This window comes from Myotis davidii, unplaced genomic scaffold, assembly GCF_000327345.1.
Source record: "Myotis davidii unplaced genomic scaffold, ASM32734v1 scaffold363, whole genome shotgun sequence".
NCBI lineage: Eukaryota > Metazoa > Chordata > Mammalia > Chiroptera > Vespertilionidae > Myotis > Myotis davidii.
Genome location: NW_006294069.1, coordinates 3,190,817 through 3,210,626, shown reverse-complemented (window position 1 = coordinate 3,210,626; position 19,810 = coordinate 3,190,817). Strand labels below are relative to the sequence as shown.

Sequence of the window (19,810 nt, the reverse complement as noted above, 5' to 3'; positions counted from 1 at the left end):
TGTTAGTTTAATTGTTTTTCCCTAGGGATTGTAAGGAATCAAACACAAATACAGTTTGTAAAAGGGACGAGAAACCCAGCCTGCACAATGGGAAAGATGACGAAGGCACCCGATAACACTGCTTCCACTGTGCACATGGGCATCCGTGGAGAAGCAGTCACGTGCCCTTGCACAATGTCATGATGAATGCTGACATAGGAAAGGCCCTGTTTTTTACAGGAAAAAATGACTGATTTAGCTTTGTTGAGTCCAGTAACGTTCCCCCAGATTCCTACCACAGGAGCGGTTTCATTATGTAACACTCGTTAAAATCTGTGGACTGAACTTCAGGGAAAGCTGATCTGTTATGTCTCAACACCCTCTCTGTAAAACTCTCAGGCCCAGGGCGGTGGAGACCCCAGCGTGTACAGAGCAGGGTCCCCAGTGGCCCTTAGAAGGCAAATCTGCCTGCTGCTGAGTCAAGTCTCCGAGAAATACTTTGCTGCTCAAGAGGAATTCTTTTCCAACTGTTTCCCACATTCAAAAAGTCAGTTTCAAGAAGTAGAGGAAGTTGAGCCAGGAAATTCTATCTGCAGCTGACAGGGCATTGGTTTTCCCCATCCTGCTCCTGTGAGCTGTTGTGCATGACACCCACAGCCCGGACTGTGCCCAGGGGGGTGGCTTCAGGGTCAGGGAGCCGCTGGGGGAACAGGAGACCAGCTCTGGCTGTCTGGGGGGGACCCGTGGTGTCGGATGCTTTGCTGGGGGTTGGGATGCATTGTTTGACTTCTCTTGCCCTCGGAGCACAACTGTGACAAAGCAGTGTTCCCAAAGGGCCACACCACAGTGAGTTCTGCCCAGTCTTTTGCACCCACACTACTTCCCCATCATGGTCCTCGGGAAGCCACAGGCCTGATTCACCAGCCACCCCCTCCCCCCGCCTCCCCCACCTGCAACTGGGCTCCAGCTGCACATGACTGAGGCCCCAGCAAACAGTAAAAGGTCAGCAGGCGCCCTCGCTGACCCCCTCCCGCCTCCTCTCCTAGAAGCCTGGCTCCAGCTCAGCCACCCATGGGTGCTCTGAGAGTCAGGTCTAGGTGGGAAATGACATGTATGCCGGGCCCAGAGTTAGCCAGCCTCCGTATAACAACCATTTCCCTGTAACAACCTTCGAGATTTCGGCTGCTAACTTTGCTCCTTTCTGCCTTTTCACTTTGCTTTCTTGATGCAGTGATGGCCGCTGGTAAGCAGGGGGGACTGTCGGGGAGCATTGCAACGTCCCCTCCCAGCCAGCCTCTGGTCAATGGAGAGGTGCATTGCCTTGAATTCCAGACATCCCTCGCGGGCAGAGCTGTGGGTGGGGTGGGGTAGCCAACTTCCAGTTTCCATTTGCCCCCTCCCCCACCAAATCCCATCTTGATTTTAAGCTCTTTGAGGATGTAAGCCCTCACATCGGATCCCCTGTGAGTGACGCCTTCCTGGTCTGTGTCTAAGGCAGAGAAGTAATGGCCAGTTTTACACAAGCCTCCGGCCCAGGCTTTGGTCATTTTGTGGTTCCCACGTCAGAGACTTCCTGGAGCGCCTGGGGAAGCCATTGTGACACACTGGATTTCACTAGCTGTCTCTGGGAAGCAAGCAGGGATTTGGAGAAGAGAATAGGGTGCCTACCCTTGTGCCAGCTCTGATCTCAGAGGTTAAGGTCTCGGCTCCCCTCAAGATCCACAGTGACACGAGGGCATCTGGGGATGATCTGTGGGGTCTCAGATTTGGTCCGGTGCCTGCGCCCGACCTCTGTCAGGAGCCCCCCATGACGCAGCCTTCTTCCTCCCCAGTTAGCCTCTATACCTCCATTTTCGGTGTGCTCCAGCTGCTCTGCCTGCTCACGGCCCCCATCATTGGCTACATCATGGACTGGAGGATGAAGGAATGTGAAGATGCCACTGAGGAGCCTGAGGAGAAAGACGCCAACCAGTGCGTAGGCAGGACCTGTGCCTGGCTCTCAGCCCCAGAGAAAGAAGCCCCCCAAGTCAGATGTTAGGCAAGGACAGGTGTGTGTGGGGGCGTTAAAGCAAGCAGGAGAGGCGAGAGAGGTGCCCGCGGCTACTCTCCCAAGGGCATTAAGACACTGGCTTACTCAGCTCAGCACAGTCAGGCCTGTGGCTTCTTTACGGTAGGCTGCAGTGTGGGGAGCGCTGGGTTAGATAAGAGAAGAGGAGACATGAGAGGAAGGTGAGTGTGCAGTCACACCATTCTGCTTCTAGGACCACACTGCGATGCTTAGCATGAGAAGCACAATGGGCGAATGACCTTAAATCAGTGCTGCCTTGCCAACAAGGCTCGCTCCATGGCGAGAGTAGTAAGTCGCCGTAACTGTAATAGTGTTAATAGACTTGTTCATGATCATGAGCCTTAAACAAGGCACCGGAGCCCTACTTTACGCAAGGGTTGGGCTCCAAGATCAGAGGATGAGTTAAGTGCTGTCTTCTGTGACTCCACCTTAGTATAATAAGCTATTGTTTATTGTATCAGGCCCTGTGCCAAGCACTTGATGCACAATCTCAGTTAAGCCTCAAGCACCTCGATGAGGTGTGTCCTGGTGTGAAACCCGTTTTACAGATGCGGGAACTGAAGCTAGGAGTGTGAATAACTTGTCTGAGGTCGCACAGTGAGGAAGCGGTGGGCCTGAGACTCCATACACATCCCCCAGCACTTGGCATGCGTTCTTGGAGTTACACAGTTGTCCATGGGCATCTGTGGGTGGTGAGACTAGAACCAGTACTAGTGAGTCCACAGGAAGTAATTATAGAGAACGCTTTGTTATCTAGGTCAGGTCCTACCGCCAAGAGGTTCTTTGTGCCCATTCCGGTTCCATCTGCTGCATATTTGTTTCTATTTCACTACCTCCTGCTCACCCAAGGGGAAATTCACTCACTCCCTTATTTGATTTGTTACCTGCTTTGTCATCAGCCCCCCGCAGGATTTGGGTGAAGTTGAAGCCAATAATGAAGCGAGGCTTTGCCTCGTCCTAACTTGGGCACCCTCTGCTCCTTCCCTCCTCGTCATCTGAGCTCAGTCCTCACTAAAGCCGTGCAGTGTGTTGATATAACACCTTTTTATATCTGACCTGTCCCCTGAGATTCATGCTCAGCGCTCAGTCAAGAGGGTACAGTGGGAGTGTCCCTAGTGTGGGTGGTCTCTGAGTCCGGAGTTGTCTGCAAGCTGTGACTCCTGGGGCCTGCCTTGTGGGGAGCTCACCCTCCTCCAGGGAGCCTGTCACCCTCCTCCAGTGTGTGCTGTGTCTCTGCAGAGGCGAGAAGAAGAAGACGAGGGACCGGCAGATCCAGAAGGTCACCAACGCCATGCGGGCCTTTGCCTTCACAAACGTGCTGCTTGTGGGCTTTGGGGTGACGTGTCTCATTCCCAACCTGCCTCTACAGGTGGGTGTAGGGACAGGGAGATAAGGTACAACGAGACTAATAAGTGCGAGACTATAAGGGAACAAAGAGAATGGTGGCTTTTCATTCATTTAATTCAACCAACCAACCAACCAACCAGCCTCCTGCTGTTGATACCAAGAGCCTCTTACCCGCCAGGCTTGTGCTCAATGCTAGGACTGAGCTGACACGGGTGTTGCCTTTCACAAACGACTCTTCTCTATGAAGGTGTATCATTCCTCTTGGTCTTTTGTGCATCTGCAAACCACAAATACACCACCATTTTCCAGAACTGTGCTGGGTAGTTGTGTGGCTACTTCGTTTGAGTTGCTCAAACAGCTGAAATCTGAGGTCCAAAGAGGCCTGACTAATCTGGTGTCATGGGAACATCTGTCGGTCAGATACAAGAGTGCCCACAAGGTCTAGACGTTGTAGAGAGTGGAAAAAGATTGGCATCTGGGTTCAAAAGCTTAATTTCATTCCACAGATTTCTGATGCTTTTGAAACCTAACATTTGGCAGAGATTACCACCCGTCTGACTCTACCCTTAGGTCCATGAAAGTGTACTGGCCCCAACCCCCAAGATTATGAACTTTGAAGGGACTTGAGTGATGGCATTGCTCCCAGGTGGGTGTAGCCCGAGGTCGGATGTTATCTTGAGCCAGGTCCAAGATGAAAGCAAGAGTCCCTTCCTTTTTACAAGTGGCCACGTGTTGAGGAACATTGAATACCAGGTGTGCACCACCCATGGGTACTGTCGCGTGACTGTGCCGACACCGGTGAGTGCAGATCAGAGGAAACCATTGGAAACTTGCACCAGTTCCAGGTGGGAGTGTTGTTCCCTCCCTGGCGCCCTTCGGCCTCCTGGTGGCTGCCCTCTCTGCAACACTGACAGACCCTGACCACCTTGTCCAGCTGAGGGGCAGTGCTGAGTGGGGGACTTCATTTTTTTTTTTTTTGAGTTCTTGTTGAAAGAGAAGTTATGAAAAAGCAACAAGGCAGTTGAAGTGGAAAGGGGGAGCCCGCCCGAGTATGTGCCTGCACATTCGGACACAGCCCTCTTTCAGCAGAGCAGCCCCTGCCCCCTCCACCGCCCACATTCCAGAGACAGGTCCTGGCTGCTGGGGAGGAGGGCAGGGCTTTGTCTGAAGAGCAAACACAGGGTCCTGGTGGCCAAGTGGACAAATCTTGTACCTCTACATCATCAGCAGGGGCTTCTCAGAACTCGCAAAGCCTGCCAGCAGCCGCCTCTGACACAGCAGAGCTCTCCTGGGCATGCTAGGGCCTGAGTGACCAGGCAGGGAGACCTCGGCACAGTCCTTGGTCAGCAGTAGCAGGAGATCCAATCGTGACTCGTGACCTCCTGCTTAGTGCTACTGAGACTTATTTCACAACACACTCTTGGTGGGGCCGTGGCGGGGTGGGGGGAGCCCTGACTTTTAGCATTTGCCAGTTTCCTTGGTGTAACTGCTGTCATCGTGGCTGATTTTTCAATCAATATGATATCACCAGTTGTGGAGTTGGAAAGAGAATCACAGTAACCCACCATCGTGTGCTATTTCCTTCCACCATACAAAAACCTTTCGAACATAGATCATAGTAACACATAGTAAAATAGTTGGGAAGTGATACGTTTTGAGTATTCATTACCTTTGTTTTTAATATAATTTGTTTAATTGTAAGTTTATAAAATGTCAGTTTCCATAATGACTGTGTTTAACAACTGCCTTGAAGAATTCCTGGAAATTCAGGAATTGGCCCTCAGAGCTGGTATGAGCTGACTCTAGGTGCCAGTGCCCCCATTGCTCAGGGCCCCAGGAACTGGGGCAGGGGCACAAGGTGAGGGCCCACACGGTCTTCTGCTCACTCTCTGTTCTCCCTCCCTCAGATCCTCTCCTTCATCCTGCACACAATTGTGCGTGGATTCATCCACTCTTCCATTGGGGGCCTGTACGCCGCCGTGTAAGTCCTGGGACCTGTGGGTGGCCTGGTGACAAAGGGTGAGGGAGTGACTTATGGGAGGTTTGTGGTGGGACTAAGGTCCTGAGGGGGGCAGCCTACCCTTTCAGGGTTCATTTTCTTGCATCAGGGACAGGTACCAGGGTTTTGTTGGGTGTGTCAGGGGAAGGCCAGACCTGGCGGGAGGTGGGTCAGTGGGCAGACAGTTGGATGCCCACAAGCCTTGGCATTTAACACGAAGTCAGTTCTCAGCCAGTCAGTTCCTCTGTGCAGCTCATGGTGCCTCAGGGGCCACTGCTCCACCGAGTTTTGGCTGCCTCTGGTTGCTCATGGGAAGGCCAGGGGTGGGTTCCGACTGCCCCAAGCTCAATGTTGACGTTCAAATGACCCTCAGCAGGAGCAGGGACATGGATAACTGAGCCCAGAACATACCAGACAGTTCTCACCCAGAATCTCACAGGGCCTGCCTCTACCCACGGCCTTCTCAGGGTGTGGCTGCAGTGAAACCTGCCTCTTCTCCAAGAGGCCACCCATACATCAGGAGCCACAGCGTCCTTCCGCCTTGGGCCGGGGCTAGTTTCAAAAATTGGAACCTACACACCATCCACTGTCTCTCTCTGACCGAAGATCTGATTGTTCCCCACTCGGAGCCCCTTCTCACCTCTGGGGCCCCAAAGCCTGATGTTTTCTAAGATCTTGCTAGAACTCTCTCCCCCTCCCAACAGCATTGCACGGGGGTCATACCAGGTCTGCATGTCCCCCACCCACCCAGGCCTGGAGGAAGCTGCGGCTGCCCTGGCAGGGTCTGAGGCAGTCGCTGAAAGCTCTGATGCCGCGTTTCCGTGATTACACAATGCTCCTCGGGATGAGGGCACAGCAGAGCCAGCCCAGCCTCCATCCTGCTCCCTGGGCCTGTTTCCCAAGCTCCCGCTGGCACCACACTTTCCACTCAGCTCAGCCAGGCACCCACAGGCCCAGGGCACACCTGGGCAGGGTGGGGTCCTCCCTAGAGTCTGGGGCCTTAGGTTGGTGCAAAAGAGAATTTCGCTTGGCACAACTGCTCAGCAGAAAGGAATCTGCAGGCAGGTGCCCGCTGTTCTCGGACGCTGTTCCTGCCTCTTGTCTGGCACCAGCGCACCTGGGGCCAGGCTGAGGCCCGGAGCATTTGGAAAGCCTGGGAGCGGACTTTCCGGTGACAGGTTGTCTGTTGCCCTGCAGGTACCCCTCCACCCAGTTCGGCAGCCTCACAGGACTGCAGTCTCTGGTCAGTGCACTCTTCGCTCTCCTGCAGCAGCCCCTGTTTCTGGCCATGATGGGTCCCCTCCAAGGAGACCCTCTGTGGGTAAGAAGGGCCAGGGGGCAGTGGGTTACAGGCATCTGCCCTCCTCTGCTGGGTGGGAGCTGAGAGGCATTGCTCGGGGGCTTCCAGAGCCCCAAAGACAAGAAGTTTGGGAACTTTGGTTAAGATCGAATCAGAGTCCCCTGTGACTGGCGGCTGGGCGGAGGAGAAAAGCGCCCTTTCTGGACCTGATTTCGAGATAAAGAGAGTCTGGTTGCTGTCCCTGCCCCACCCCCTGGAGATTCAGATGAGTAGGTCTGAGGTCAGGGCTGGGGGTGGGGGGAGGCAGAGGGCAGGCCCGGAGGGAATTCTGGTGCTGGAATGTGGCCCTCCAGCCTGTTGAACATTCCAGTTTGTTTTTCCCCTCCTGTCCTGTGACTTTCTCCCCTTTCCCAAACCTGAGTGTGAGGAAGGGTTCCCGAATTGGACTCTGCAAAAGACCACAGCCCCCACCTGGTCCCCTGCCCCACGTGACGGCAACTTTCATCCCTGCCGCCCCAGGTGAACGTGGGGCTGCTGGTCATGAGCCTGCTGGGGTTCTGCCTCCCCCTCTACCTCATCTGCTACCGGCGCCAGCTGGAGAGGCAGCTGCAGCAGAAGAGGGAAGATGACAAGCTTTTCCTCAAGCTCAACGGCTCCTCCAACCAGGAGGCTTTCGTGTAGTGCCCGCACCTCAGAACTGTGGCCTCCTGCCCTTGCTTCAGTGACTCACCAGTGTCCTCCTCCCCACCCCAGAGGACCACGCGCCCCTGGAGCCTCTCCTCCACCGTGCCAGAGCCCGTGCGCCCTCCCGGGCCCTGGTCCTGCCTTGGAGCTCTGCTGTGGCAGGACAGGGGAGGGCCTGAGCGTGGGGTTTTCCTGCTGCTGGAAGAGGGCTGCCCTGGGCTTTGCTCTGCCACCTTTGAGGGGCCCTGGAGCCTTGAGGCTCCCTGGTACCTGCAGGAGGAGCCAGGAGGACCCCTGACAGTCAGGCTCTCCCTCCAGCATCTGGATTCTGCCTCTTGCCAAAGCAGAGGGACCTGCCACTCACTGCCTACCACCTGCCTCTCGGCTGCATGCCCGCCCACCGCGCCTGCCTGAGGACAAAGGCCTGCGCTGTCTGCACCCCCCTCGCCGGCCCCTCATCTCCACCCAGGTCTGAGGCTGCCTGAGGAAGGAAGGACCCGCTTCCTGTTGTTGGTGCTAACTCCTTTGTGATTCCAGCCCCTGTGGCCAGGCCGTGGCCTGTCCTCCCTCCCGTGTGAGGCCTGTGGAGGAGTCCCCCTGGCTGAAAGCCTGGGAAGGGATGAGGGGCCACGCTGGGCTCAGGAACCAGGGACAAAGGACCTCGGGATCTAAGTGGAGAGCAAGTTTGTGCTGCTGCCTGTCATCCAGTCTGTGACCTGAAGGGAATTAAAGGGGCACCAACACACAGCTATTGTTGTGGGGGTGGAAGTGAGGCTGTGGCTGATAGACCGGAGGGCCAGGCCCGGTGGGGAGGCAGGTAGTGAGGGGCCTGGGTGTTTGTGTATGTGTAGGTGTGTACATGTGCTGTGTGTGAGAGGGCATGTGGGATGGTGGTAGGGTGTGGGCTCTGGGTATCTGCTGTTATTCTCCCAGAGCCGCCCAGGAGCCAGCCTGGCTCATCTGGGAGTTTGTGGGCGGCTGTGGAGCCACCGCGCCCCCTGCTGGCAGACTCCCCCAGGGCCCTGAGCTGTTTACAGGGGAGGCCTCCCTTCCTCTGCCAGGCGGGCCTGACTTAGCAATCCACCCACCAGGACTTGCCCCAGAAATGTGTCTGGGACTTCCTGGGAGCACAGAGAGGGCTGGGTGGACTTTTAGGTTTCTAGTTTTTGTTTGTTGTTTTATCAGACTCCTTTTTATAAAGCAATAAAATCAGTTTTCCTCCTGTTAGGGTTGTCCCTGCTAGCACATCAGTTAAGGGCTACACATGCCTGTTTTGAGCTGGAGGAGGCAAGGCAAGCTTTGCTGCCACTGACCAGCCCCAGTCGTACCCAGTTGCTCACAATCTCTCTGGACGATTGCCAGCTTGGGAGGGGGAGGGCTGGGAAAAGACCCCCCACCCCCACCTGGACTCGTGCAGGTATCTTCGAAGGGGACGACCCCTCCTCTGCTGCTTCTCCCAGCCACACAGCCTAATCCTGGCCCCTTTGGTCCCCTGCTCAGCTCTCCTGTCACCGGCCAGCTGTCCTGAGGGCTCCTCCCGAGTTGAGTCCCAGGAGAGCCTCAGACGCAGAGACAGAGGCAGAACACGGTGGGGGGAATGGACAGAACAGGAAGGGGCAGATCAGGCCCAAATCCGAGGTCTGTGTCAACAGTTGAGCATCTTGAACACGCCTTCGTAGGCTTCAGTCCGCTCAAATATTAACAAAACCAAAAATGTTTGTTTATAACTTGGAGTAGTGAACACACAGATGACGTATTACAGAACTGTACACCTGAAACCTACACAATTTTATGAACCAATGTCACCCCAATAAATACAATTACAAAACATTTGTTTAAAACATTTTAAACCCTGGCCGGGCAGCTCAGTTGGGTAAAGCATCATCCCGATACACCAAGGTTGGGGGTTCAATCCCTGGTCAGGGCACATACAAGAATCAACCAATGAGTGCATGGATGGCTGGAACAACAAATTGATACTCCTACCCCCAACTGTACCTCCTTCTCTCTCTCAAATCAGTAAATACATTTTTTAAGCATATGTTTTTAAAAAAGAGAACAAGATCAACATTTCCCAAAACTTTCCTCAGAACACTAATTATGTGAGGTTTAATGGTTATGCTAAATTTTTTTAAAAGCTTTGTAGTCAAATTTGGGGAATGCTGAGTTCAAGTCAGGCACGTTTCTTTGCAGCAAGCACTTGCAGCACTCTGGAATGCTCATGGACTCTGGCCCTCCAAGAGGGAGGGTGGTACGCTGTGCGGGGAGGCGTGGCTTTAACAGTCCGAGAGCCGTCCTCCATGTGTGGCCCGATGGAGCTCCTTGGTGTTTGTTGAACATATAAACTGTAGGTCTTGCCTTTGACGTAGAGGGACTCTGGAGCCTAGATTTTGCTAAGCCCCACCTGGTGATTCTGGTGCCTCCCCAAAGTTTGAGATCCACTGACAGAGGAGTACAGTTTGGGGAAATATGGATTAGCAGGAGCCCCTCCAGCTGGGAAAACATGAGGTTACAGACAAGACCTGTGCTGTCCCCGGAGCACCCAAAGTAAGGGCTGCTGCCTCTCTCCCACCCACCCGCAGGGTATGGGCACTTTACGGGAAGAAGGAGGCATTGACAAATGAGTTCAGGGTGCAAATCCGTGTAGCTCCAACAGTACATAGGGATTGGAGGTATGAAATGGGAGCAGGGTACCAGATGGGTCGGCCACCAACTGCACCCGAATCCGCCAGTCATTCTACTCTGACTGTACAGGAGTGATGGGTGATCACAGTGGTCGGCAAACTCATTAGTCAACAGAGCCAAATATCAACAGTACAATGATTAAAATTTCTTTTGAGAGCCAATTTTTTAAATTTAAACTATATAGGTAGGTACATTGTTATTAACTTAATTAGGGTCCTCCTAAGCTGGCCTTTGCTAAAGACGTCCTCAATCTGATTGAGGTACGTTCGCTGAGGTCCACCCCTTCCAACTCTCCCATCCACACTCGTCTTGTATACTTGTTTCGCCCAGGCCGAAAACCGACTTCTGCGCATGAACCACGAAGTTTCAATCGCACTGTATGTGCGCGCCCGCACGTGGTATTTTGTGGAAGAGCCACACTCAAGGGGCCAAAGAGCTGCATGTGGCTCTCGAGCCGCGGTTTGCTGAAAGCCTGCTAGGCCAGGACATTCCTCTTGGAGCATAGCCTCAGGGCCACCAGGCTTTGGGAGCTGAGAGGCAAACCCAGGCCCCACTTATTAGAGTCGAGAGAGTCCTCTGAGTGTGGGATGACTTCTACTCAGCAGAGTCACCTTGGCCCTGGAGGCACATGGGTTCTTGAGGGAGCAATTCTCTGGTTGCCCCAAGCCTGAAGTGAAGGTCTCTTCTCCTTGATAGGAGTGCCCTGGACTGAGAAAAGGACCACGGGCTGATCAAAGGCAGGGAGCACCAAGTGGCCATGGCTCTCCATCTTCCCTTTGTCCTCAAGTTCCTGGTGAGGAGGAGCAGGAAGTGATGCCAGGCCAGTGGCTTCCATCAGAGTGAGGAAGGGGCGGGCCCAGTCTCGGAAGGATTGTCAGGAACCCCGCTCCTCTCCAGTCCCCTTAGACTCGGGTCAAGCTGTTCCTTTGTTGGCCTCCCCCTGACCTCGTGGCCTGTCAGCAGCTCCTGCTGCCTGGACCGTGCTGGGGAGGCTCCCCACCCTCCTGAAGGCCACAGGGTTGCAGGCGCCTTTCTGTTTTGCTCCATCTCTTCTCTTCTTTTGTATCCAGTATCAATCAACCTGCTCCAAACAACCTCCGCTAAGACCTCCTCGCTTGCTCCATCTCCTTTCCCTTCTTGTATCCAGTGTCAACCTGCTCCAAACAACCTCTGCTAAGACCTCTCCTCGTCCTGGCCCCGGGCTTTGCAGTTTGTGAGGGCCTCACACTGCCCTGGACCCCAAGGGACCTGAAAATGGGGGGGGGGACATCCAGTAATCAGGGTACACGTGCAGGACCGCCTCAGACAGCAGCAGAAGCATTCAGCTCAGTGAAGTTTTCAGCGTACTTGCATATCAGCTTGGGAGCAGAATTTGAGCAGATATGCAGCTGGAGTGGGTGATGGGAGGTGGGGTCGGGCTGTGATGAGAGGAGGGTCAGCTGCGGGCACCCTAGGGTGAGGGGCTCTGCCAGGAAGCTCTGAAAAGTCTCAACAGGATTGAGCTTGGGGGCTGTTTCGGCAATAGCGCCCTCTGGAGGGTAATATGAGAAGTTGTCATGGGCTCTTGGGGCAGTGAGGCGCCCTATCTGTTCCAATTACCAGGGGCCCAATTCAAGGGTGACAGCCCATTTCCCCAAAAAATAGTTTGTGGGATTATGAGGAGGAGGAGGAGCCCAGGACCCCCAAAGTCAGGGGGTTGGTTTTTCATAACCTCCCTGGGGTTGGGGAGCAGGGTGAGCAGACAGGCTCTGTGAGCCCATTTGCTCCTATGTCCTAACTCACCCCACCCCTGGAGTGAGGATGGAGCTGCCCGAATGCCATGAAGGAGAAGCAGCGTCCCCATGGGGTGGCCCGCCAGCGTGGAGCTGCCACCTGTGTTCCTTGGTCTCCAGGCAGCATGTCCCCGGCTCTGAAGTCAGTCACTGGGACCCTTGGCAGCCCCCGCCCCCTCCCTTCCCAGAGTGAGACTCCATCTCCCCATGCCGAGGGGATGAGCAGAGGCTAGATGCCCCACCACACGACATCCGTGACCCTAGGCTAGTCTTGAGCTTTGGTTTCCTTCTCTGTAAAGTGGAGATAATACCTTCACGTGCTCGGTGAACACGACATAAAGCGTTCGCACAGTGGTGTACCTAGCACCTCATAGGCTCCTAACGAGGGGCAGCAGTATTTGTATGACCCTGGAAGAGTGCAGCGAGCACAGGAAATGAGGGCACCCCCACTCCTCTACCCCCACCAGGTTAATAGGACACCTACTTTGGGCAGCTCTGGCCAGGACAGACTTGTAGCCAAGACAGGAAGTGGGGTCTGTTTCCGCTGCCCCTGCCCCTCTCAGAAGCCCTCTTTAAGCAAAAAGCCTTAAGAAGTCCCGTTTACTTTTGTGTTTTTCACATTTTTGGTAAGAGACTTGGCCAAAAAGCTTCTCAAGGTAATCTCTCAATGGTAAATATGCAGGCACGCTGACCGATTTATGTTGGGGCGCTCAGATCACCGCACGTAGATAGCACCTCCATGCCACCTCCTTGTAAAACTGCCTGGCTGTGCCTGCATGTGTGTGTGTGTGTGTGTGTGTGTGCGCATGCGCACGCTCACATGTTAGGTATGAATGTGTTTCAGAGGAGTGTGCAGGGGCTTGTCTGTGTGCCTCTCTACCTGGATGGGGAGGAGGGAGAGGGTCTTGCCTCCCTTTCTGTTGCTGGAAAGACCCAGGCAGGCCCCATCCAAGGACCCAGCCAGGCCCCGAGGCTGTGCCTGGAGGGTTCCTCTGTTCCCTGTGTTAACCAGGGTCCGCACAGTGTTACTGGTGATCTGGTAGCTGTTTCTAGCCCCTTTGCTGTTTCTAGCGCCTGGCTTACTTCCTGGCACACAGTAAGCACTCAATAAATGTATGATGAGAACAACAAGAGCTGCTTCCTCTCAGTTCCTGGGTCTCTTTCTCTCGAAGCCACACATTCCCTTGCCCCCGTCTCTTGCTCAGATTCCCCGGAACTTACCCGAAACGTGCTCTGTGCCCCCCGCCCCCCCTTTGTGCTACATCCACCAAGACCCAGCTTTGCTGGTTTGGCCTCTGCACTGCCCTTTGAAGAGGTGGGGGAGGAATAAGTAGGGGGCTTCTTGGGTGGGAAGACGGGGGCTGCTGGTGAATTCTGGTTCTAGGGGAGGGAGCGCATCCTTGCCCCTTTTCTTTTGTCCTAAGGCAGTGGTCGTGGACATGGCTGCTGCTCCTACAGAATTCCCACCAAGCTGGCCACCTCCCACCAGGACCCTGGTCGGTGTTAGCAGGAGGGAGAAAGCAACTGGGGACCTCCCAGAGAAGCCCCAGGGAGAGCCCCACCACCAGGGAGGGTAGGGGTAGCCTGATTGTCAGAGGCCTGGCCCCTGACCCTGCTTGGGTAGAAGGGGCTTAAGGCCCAGAGGAGGGGCCAGCTGGGGAAGGGGTGAGCAGTGGCCCCCTGCACGGTAGCCAGGGCAGAGAGATGCTGGATGGATGCCCTACTTGTCAGGACTGTAAACTCAAAAGCTGGGGCTCTGCCACTTCCTTTGTTATTTCCTTTCATTTTCCCGTGTTTGATGGAGACGGCACAAAGAAATATTTCTCTAGAGCCAGCATGAGTTCTGTGCTGCTACAGGGGGCAGCTAGACCTTGACCTCTGTGCCAGGGACGCACGAGGAATTGGTGGGACTGTGGGGGCAGGGAGTCGCACCCCTTCTCAGGGGGCAGCCTTGACACAGCTTCAACCAGGTATGGCTGTGTGGGAATGAGCCCAGTGTTGCCAGATCTTCTGGGTTGTTGTTGTTGTTTTTTTTTAAGAAGCTGGAAATTCTGAATTTTATATAAAATACCCCCATTTTCAAGTGTTGGCTTAAAAAATATCTTTAATATGTTTTTATTGATTTCAGAGAGAGGACAGGAGAGGGAGAGAGAGATAGGAACATCAATGATGAGAATCGTGGATCAGCTGCCTCCTGCACGCCCCCCACTGGGGATCAAGCCCACAACCTGGGCATGGGCCCTGACCAGAGTAGAACCATGACCTCCTGGTTCACAGGTTGACACTCAACCACTGAGCCACACCAGCTGAGCAAAAATCTTTTTAAAAATATCACGCTGTTCAAATAGCTTTTAACCCTATGCTGGCCAAACACTGTCAGAGGCAGAGAGAGCAACAGAGGTCACGTGGCTCCTCACCTCCTCTGGGCACCCAAAGCACCGCTGTCTTTCAGTAGATATGGCCCTACCTGGGCTGTGTCTCCCCCAGCCTGGTGCATACTGAATGTTACTGAGTCTGGCTTCTAGAGTGGCCCACAGTCCCTATCGAGGGACACGGAATTGTCAGGCAAAGCTCACGGCAGAGCCAGCTCGCCCTCATGGGCTTGAGTCCCTGCCTCTGGCTGGGCCTGGCCAACACACTCCTCTGCCCAGTGGGACGAGCCAGGCAGCCAGCGTCACGTGTTTGCGTGTGTGGTGCTCGTCCCCACGAGGACAAACGCTCCCTGGGAGCTGGCCCGTGCTCTGCCTCGGTCACTGTGATACTGCCAGTGCCTCAAATGGTGCCTGGCCTGGAACAGTTGCTCAGTAAATATTTGGAGGGTGAAATTTAAAAAAAGAAGAGACAGAAATAAAACGAGAAGAGGCTGAGACAGAAGCTGGGAGAAGAAAATGCTCTCAGCAGCCAGGAAGGGACAGAGCAGAAGATGGAAACAGTGAAACACGGTCTCCCCGAGATACCCAGAGATGGGTTACAGGCGTGTCCGTGACCACGGCGGTAATGAGGGCCAGGCAGCCAGGAGAAACCATCCGGGGGTGGGAACGGTGAGATGTACAGACACCGAGACAAAGGCAAGAGAAAAGGGGAGAGAGAGAGACCAAGACAGAACAGAGCAGGCAGATAGGGGGAAAGGAGACAGCCGCCAAGAGAAGATGAAAGAAACATAGGCTGAAGACGCTTTACCCAGAGTAGAGAGACAAAGACTGATGACGGGTGGGGAAAGACAGGAAGCGGATAGAGACAGAGAAATGCAAAGGGGCAGAGAGGAGAGAGAACGAGAGAGATGCAAGACAGAGAGATACAGAAAAGCAGACACAGAAAGACAGAGAGGCAAGATAAACTGATAGGAGAGAGAAAGACAGAGAGAGCTAGTGAGGAGAGGTAGAGAGGGAGCTAGAGAGATGGAGAGAAGATAGAGAAGTACAACGGAGAGGGAAGGAGACAAAGAAAGGGAGACATGAGAGACAGAAAGATCATTGTGACACTGGAGATTAACATCTTTCTCCCCTTTTAAGCCTGGAGCAAGTAGAAGTAGCGTAGGGGCAGCAATGTCCATCCCTCCTTCTTCACCACACCCCTGCCCCCAACAATAATAATATGGAAAAGTGCCATGAGCTGCACAAAATTACCTTCCACACATTGTCTCAAAGCAGGCATTTTACAAATGAAGCAGCTTAGGCACAGAGAGGTTCAGTAACTTGCACAAGGTCACACAGGTGGCAAGTGGTAAACTGGGGACTCCAGGGCATCAGGTACCAGGGACTCTGTTCCCACAGTGGGGCTGTTGGCTCACGGTGGGGAACAGTTGTAGAGTGCTGTGGTCCCTGTATACAGTATAAGGGGTAACGCAAAGCTTGCTCGAGTTAAGAGATGTAAGAAACAGAACAACTGAAAATAAAATGTGAGCCCCGGCCAGTGGCTTGGCTGGTTGGAGCATTGTCCTATATACCAAAAAGGTTGTAGGTTTGATTCCTGGTCAGGGCACATACCTAGGTTTCGCATTGCAGGTTCAATCCCCAGTCTGCACTGGTACGGGAGGCAACCGGTCAAGGTGTCTCTCACATAGATGTTTCTCTCTCTCCCTTCCTCTCTCTCAAATCAATAAACATACCCTCGGATGAGAATTATAAATGAATGAATGAGTAAATAAATAAAATGTGAAAAATATCTGACCTTTTTAAGACACTGAACTTATCTTTTTTAAAAAAATAACCCTAGCCCTAGCCGGGTTGGCTCGGTGGATAGAGCGTCAGTAAATAAATAAAATGTGAAAAATATCTGACCTTGTTAAGACACTAAACTTATCTTTTTAAAAAAAAACAACCCTAGCCCTAGCCGGGCTGGCTCAGTGGATAGAGCGTCAGCCTGCAGACTGAAGGGTCCCAGGTTCGGTTCCGGTCAGGGGCACATGCCGGGGATGCGGGCTCAGTCACCAGTGGGGGGCGTGCGGGAGGCAGCCAATCGGTGATTCTCTCTCATCATTGATGTTTCTATCTCTCTCTCTCTCCTTCTTCCTTCCTCTCTGAAATAACCATGTGACCCTCTCATGTTCTAACCCAGCGGTTTTCTTTCATATTGATCTCAGAGAGGAAGGGAGAGGGAGAGATAGATAGGAATATCAATGATGAGCAAGAATCATTGATTGGCTGCCTCCTACGTAGTCCCTACTGGGGATCAAGACTAAAACTTGCGGCATGTGCCCTGACTGGAATCAAACCATGACCTCCTGGTTCATAGGTTAGCGCTCAACCACTGAGCCACACCGGCTGGGCTAACCCAGCGATTTTCAGCTAGCGTGCTGCAACAATTTTAAGAACATGCCATACCTGGCTACTTAGTTAGGGCTGCTGACCCCTTTCCCCTTACATTGTCAAATAAACCAAGCCACCCAATATGAGTGAATCAAGATTATACCTATTTTTTAATACACTATTTTTTTTTTGGTTCAACCACTGAGCCACACCGGCTGGGCTAACCCAGCGATTTTCAGCTAGCGTGCTGCAACAATTTTAAGAACATGCCATACCTGGCTACTTAGTTAGGGCTGCTGACCCCTTTCCCCTTACATTGTCAAATAAACCAAGCCACCCAATATGAGTGAATCAAGATTATACCTATTTTTTAATACACTATTTTTTTTGGTTGCCACAGAGCTTAAGTAATTAGTTTATGTGTGCCGTGAGATGAAATAAGGTTGAAACTTGCTGCTCTAATCAGAGGCTCCTCTCTGGCCTCCCCAGCCCCCAGATTCCCTCCTCTAGAATCCTGCGTCTATGCCTTTGCATACCCTAGTTCCCCTCTGAAAATGCCAGTCCCCCTTTCTAGCCAAATCTGGCTCAAATCCCCCTGGTCCTGGATGCTCCCTACTCCTCTCCAGGCCAGGAGGCCCCTCCCCAGCACTGTCCTTTGGGTCACACACATGCCCCTTTATTGCAAGCTGCCTCGAGACACTCGCTAGTTTTCTGCAAGTGCAGGGCCCACACTCCAGGAGGGCCTCCAGAGCAGAGGCTGGCTCTCAGGTATTTTGATTGTTGTTTTGCGTGTTGTTTCCCCCAGTGCCTAGCACAGCCTTCTAAACTCTCTTGGCTCAACTCTTACTAACTACGAGCCAGAGTAGCAATAATTCCTCTAGTCATTCCGGTCTCTGTCTAAACATCACCTCCTCTGAGAGCCTTCCCTGGCCACCTGATGCTGCCTGCCACGGCCCATGGTCACCCTGTTCAGCCTCTTTTTGACATTTATCACTTGAAGCTAATTCTGTATTTATTTATCTTCTGCTTCCCCCACTGAACAAGAGGAGGGTGTCATTTTTCTTGGTCACCCCTGTATCCGGAGTGCCTAGGAAACAGATCAGGGCAGGGCCAGGTGCTCAGTCAATATTGACTCAGTGAATGAGTAACTGTAGCTTTCCCAGCTAGACTACAAGGTCCCAGATGGCGGGGTTTAGTTACTTCCTGGAGAGAGCCAGCCCATAGCAATTGTTATTATTCATTGATATTATTGGGGCGGGCACCGGAGGCGGGGGGAGTGGGGAGGACCAGAGGACCAGGCTCTAGGACACTCACTGAATCTTGGACTTTGAGTCATAGTATCTCCTCTCTTGGCCGTCTTCACAGGACCTGGACTTAGATCTCTCTAGGATTCAATGAATGAGTGGCCAATGTGTGCAATACTCAGGGCTGTCCTGGGACACCAGTCGTGGTTTAGCAGCTACATAGCCATCTGCTCCAGCCTCCCTTCCCAAGTTCATATCTTGGGCCATCCACTAACCATCACCAGCGTGCTCCTTAAATTCAACACTGGAGTCATTGCTTTCTCCTGTGCAAATCTGCCTTTCCTGTGTTCTCCTAAAGGCAGTCCACTTACGCTCCCAGGCCTGAAACCTCCTTCCTTTTACCCTCTCAGCCAATTCGTCAAAAACCTTGCTCATTTTACTTCCGGAGTTACTGCTGAGTCCACTTCCCCTTTCCCCTTCCTTCCCACCACTGTCTTTCTTAGCCCATCTTTGCCTGGATTTCTGAAGAAGCCTCCTCACTGGCCGCCCTGCCTCTGCCCTGGCCCCCTCCCCCAACTTTCCACCCAGCCGTCAGAGTGAGCCTTTGGGCACCAATCCTGCTTAAAACCTGTAAGTGCCCACCTGTGCCCTTCGGATGGACTCCAAACACCTTATCATCACCTACCAGGAATTACATCATCTGGCCCCAACCCACCCCTGCTACCGCTCCTCAGCCCCCCAACTTCATGCCCCAGTCACTTCTTTCAGGCACCCAAATGTACCTTTGTATTCACTCTGTAAACACCTCCCCTCCCAGCCCCCTACAGATCTCAGCGTAGAAGCTCTTCTTCCAGGATGCCTGTTGACTACATCTCCTGGTGTAATCCCAACAAGCCCGCGTTTCACTTCTCACAGCCCCTTTTCATTCTAACTGCCTGGCTCCTTCTCCTCCACCCATCAAGCTACCCACCACCCCACCCCACACACCCTGTCCCTGAGTTCCCCAAGGGCTAGATGAACTTTACCGTGTTCACTTTCTCAACAAAAGCACAGGTTTTGGTACACAGCAGGCACCTAGCAAATACTAACTGGATGAATGACATAACACTAAAACTTAAAAAAAAATTTTTTTTTATTGGTTTCAGAGATGAAGGGAAAGGGAGAGATAGAAACATCAGTGATGAGAGAGAATCATTGATTGGCTGCCTCCTGCACATCCACACTGGGGATCGAACCCACAACCCAGGCATGTGCCCTTGACTGGAATCGAACCTGGGACCCTTCAGTCCGCAGGCCAACGCTCTGTCCACTGAGCCAAACCAGCCAGGGCTGCACTAAAACTTCTGGGTGAAAAGCTCAGCCCCATCACATGCTAGCTTTGGACTTGAACAAGTCTCTGAACCTCTGCCTCCTGCTCACCTGTAAACCAGGACAATAATAGTACCATTTTGGTGGTGTTGTCCTGGCAGTGGTTCTCAACCTTCTGGCCCTTTAAATACAGTTCCTCATGTTGTGACCCAACCATAAAATTATTTTTTTTTCATAAAATTATTTTCGTTGCTACTTCATAACTGTAATGTTGCTACTGTTATGGATCGTAACGTAAATATCTGATAGGCAGGATGGTCTTAGGCGACCCCTGTGAAAGGGTCGTTGGGCCGCCAAAGGGGTCGCGACCCACAGGTTGAGAACCGCTGTCAGAGTCAAGCACTTAGAAGAGCACTTGCATGTCCTGGCTATTGCTAATTTTTTTTTTTTTTTGACACAACCCTTTCCTAGATCTCAACCCACCCACTGCCCAAGCATACAGGTGCATCTGCTCCGGCTGCGGAACTGTCACACCTAAGACCCTGCCCTACACCCCCGACGTCGGCTCCGCCTAGCGGCGGGGTCCTGTGCGCGCCCGGAGTCTACGGTGCTCGCCGACGCGGCGGCCCTTTTAAGGCAGGAGGCGACAGGGCGAGGAGGCCCCGCCCCCGCGTGA

At 53.2% G+C, this 19,810-nt stretch overlaps 1 protein-coding gene and 1 long non-coding RNA gene across 7 annotated transcripts in view; both read left to right on the top strand.

Moving 5' to 3' along the window:
• The window catches only part of SLC43A2 (solute carrier family 43 (amino acid system L transporter), member 2), a 43,517-nt gene extending 34,310 nt beyond the window's left edge, over window positions 1–9,207 (top strand). For 3 of the 6 annotated variants that reach the window (XM_006768089.2, XM_015566784.1, XM_015566782.1), the window contains exons 10-15: window positions 1,211–1,222; window positions 1,812–1,950; window positions 3,287–3,416; window positions 5,302–5,375; window positions 6,591–6,714; window positions 7,213–7,374. In XM_006768089.2, the coding sequence (XP_006768152.1) occupies window positions 1,211–1,222; window positions 1,812–1,950; window positions 3,287–3,416; window positions 5,302–5,375; window positions 6,591–6,714; window positions 7,213–7,374 (641 nt within the window). Of the gene's footprint in view, window positions 1–1,210; window positions 1,223–1,811; window positions 1,951–3,286; window positions 3,417–5,301; window positions 5,376–6,590; window positions 6,715–7,212 lie in introns of all 6 variants that reach the window. The other 3 variants (XM_015566785.1, XM_006768090.2, XM_015566783.1) reach the window with 2 other exon arrangements.
• A 161-nt stretch (window positions 9,208–9,368) lies between these two features.
• The window catches only part of LOC107183812, a 12,071-nt gene continuing 1,629 nt past the window's right edge, over window positions 9,369–19,810 (top strand). Inside the window, exons 1-2 of the long non-coding RNA XR_001514610.1 lie at window positions 9,369–10,152; window positions 17,093–17,100. This is a non-coding gene — a long non-coding RNA (uncharacterized LOC107183812). The remainder of the gene's footprint in view (window positions 10,153–17,092; window positions 17,101–19,810) is intronic.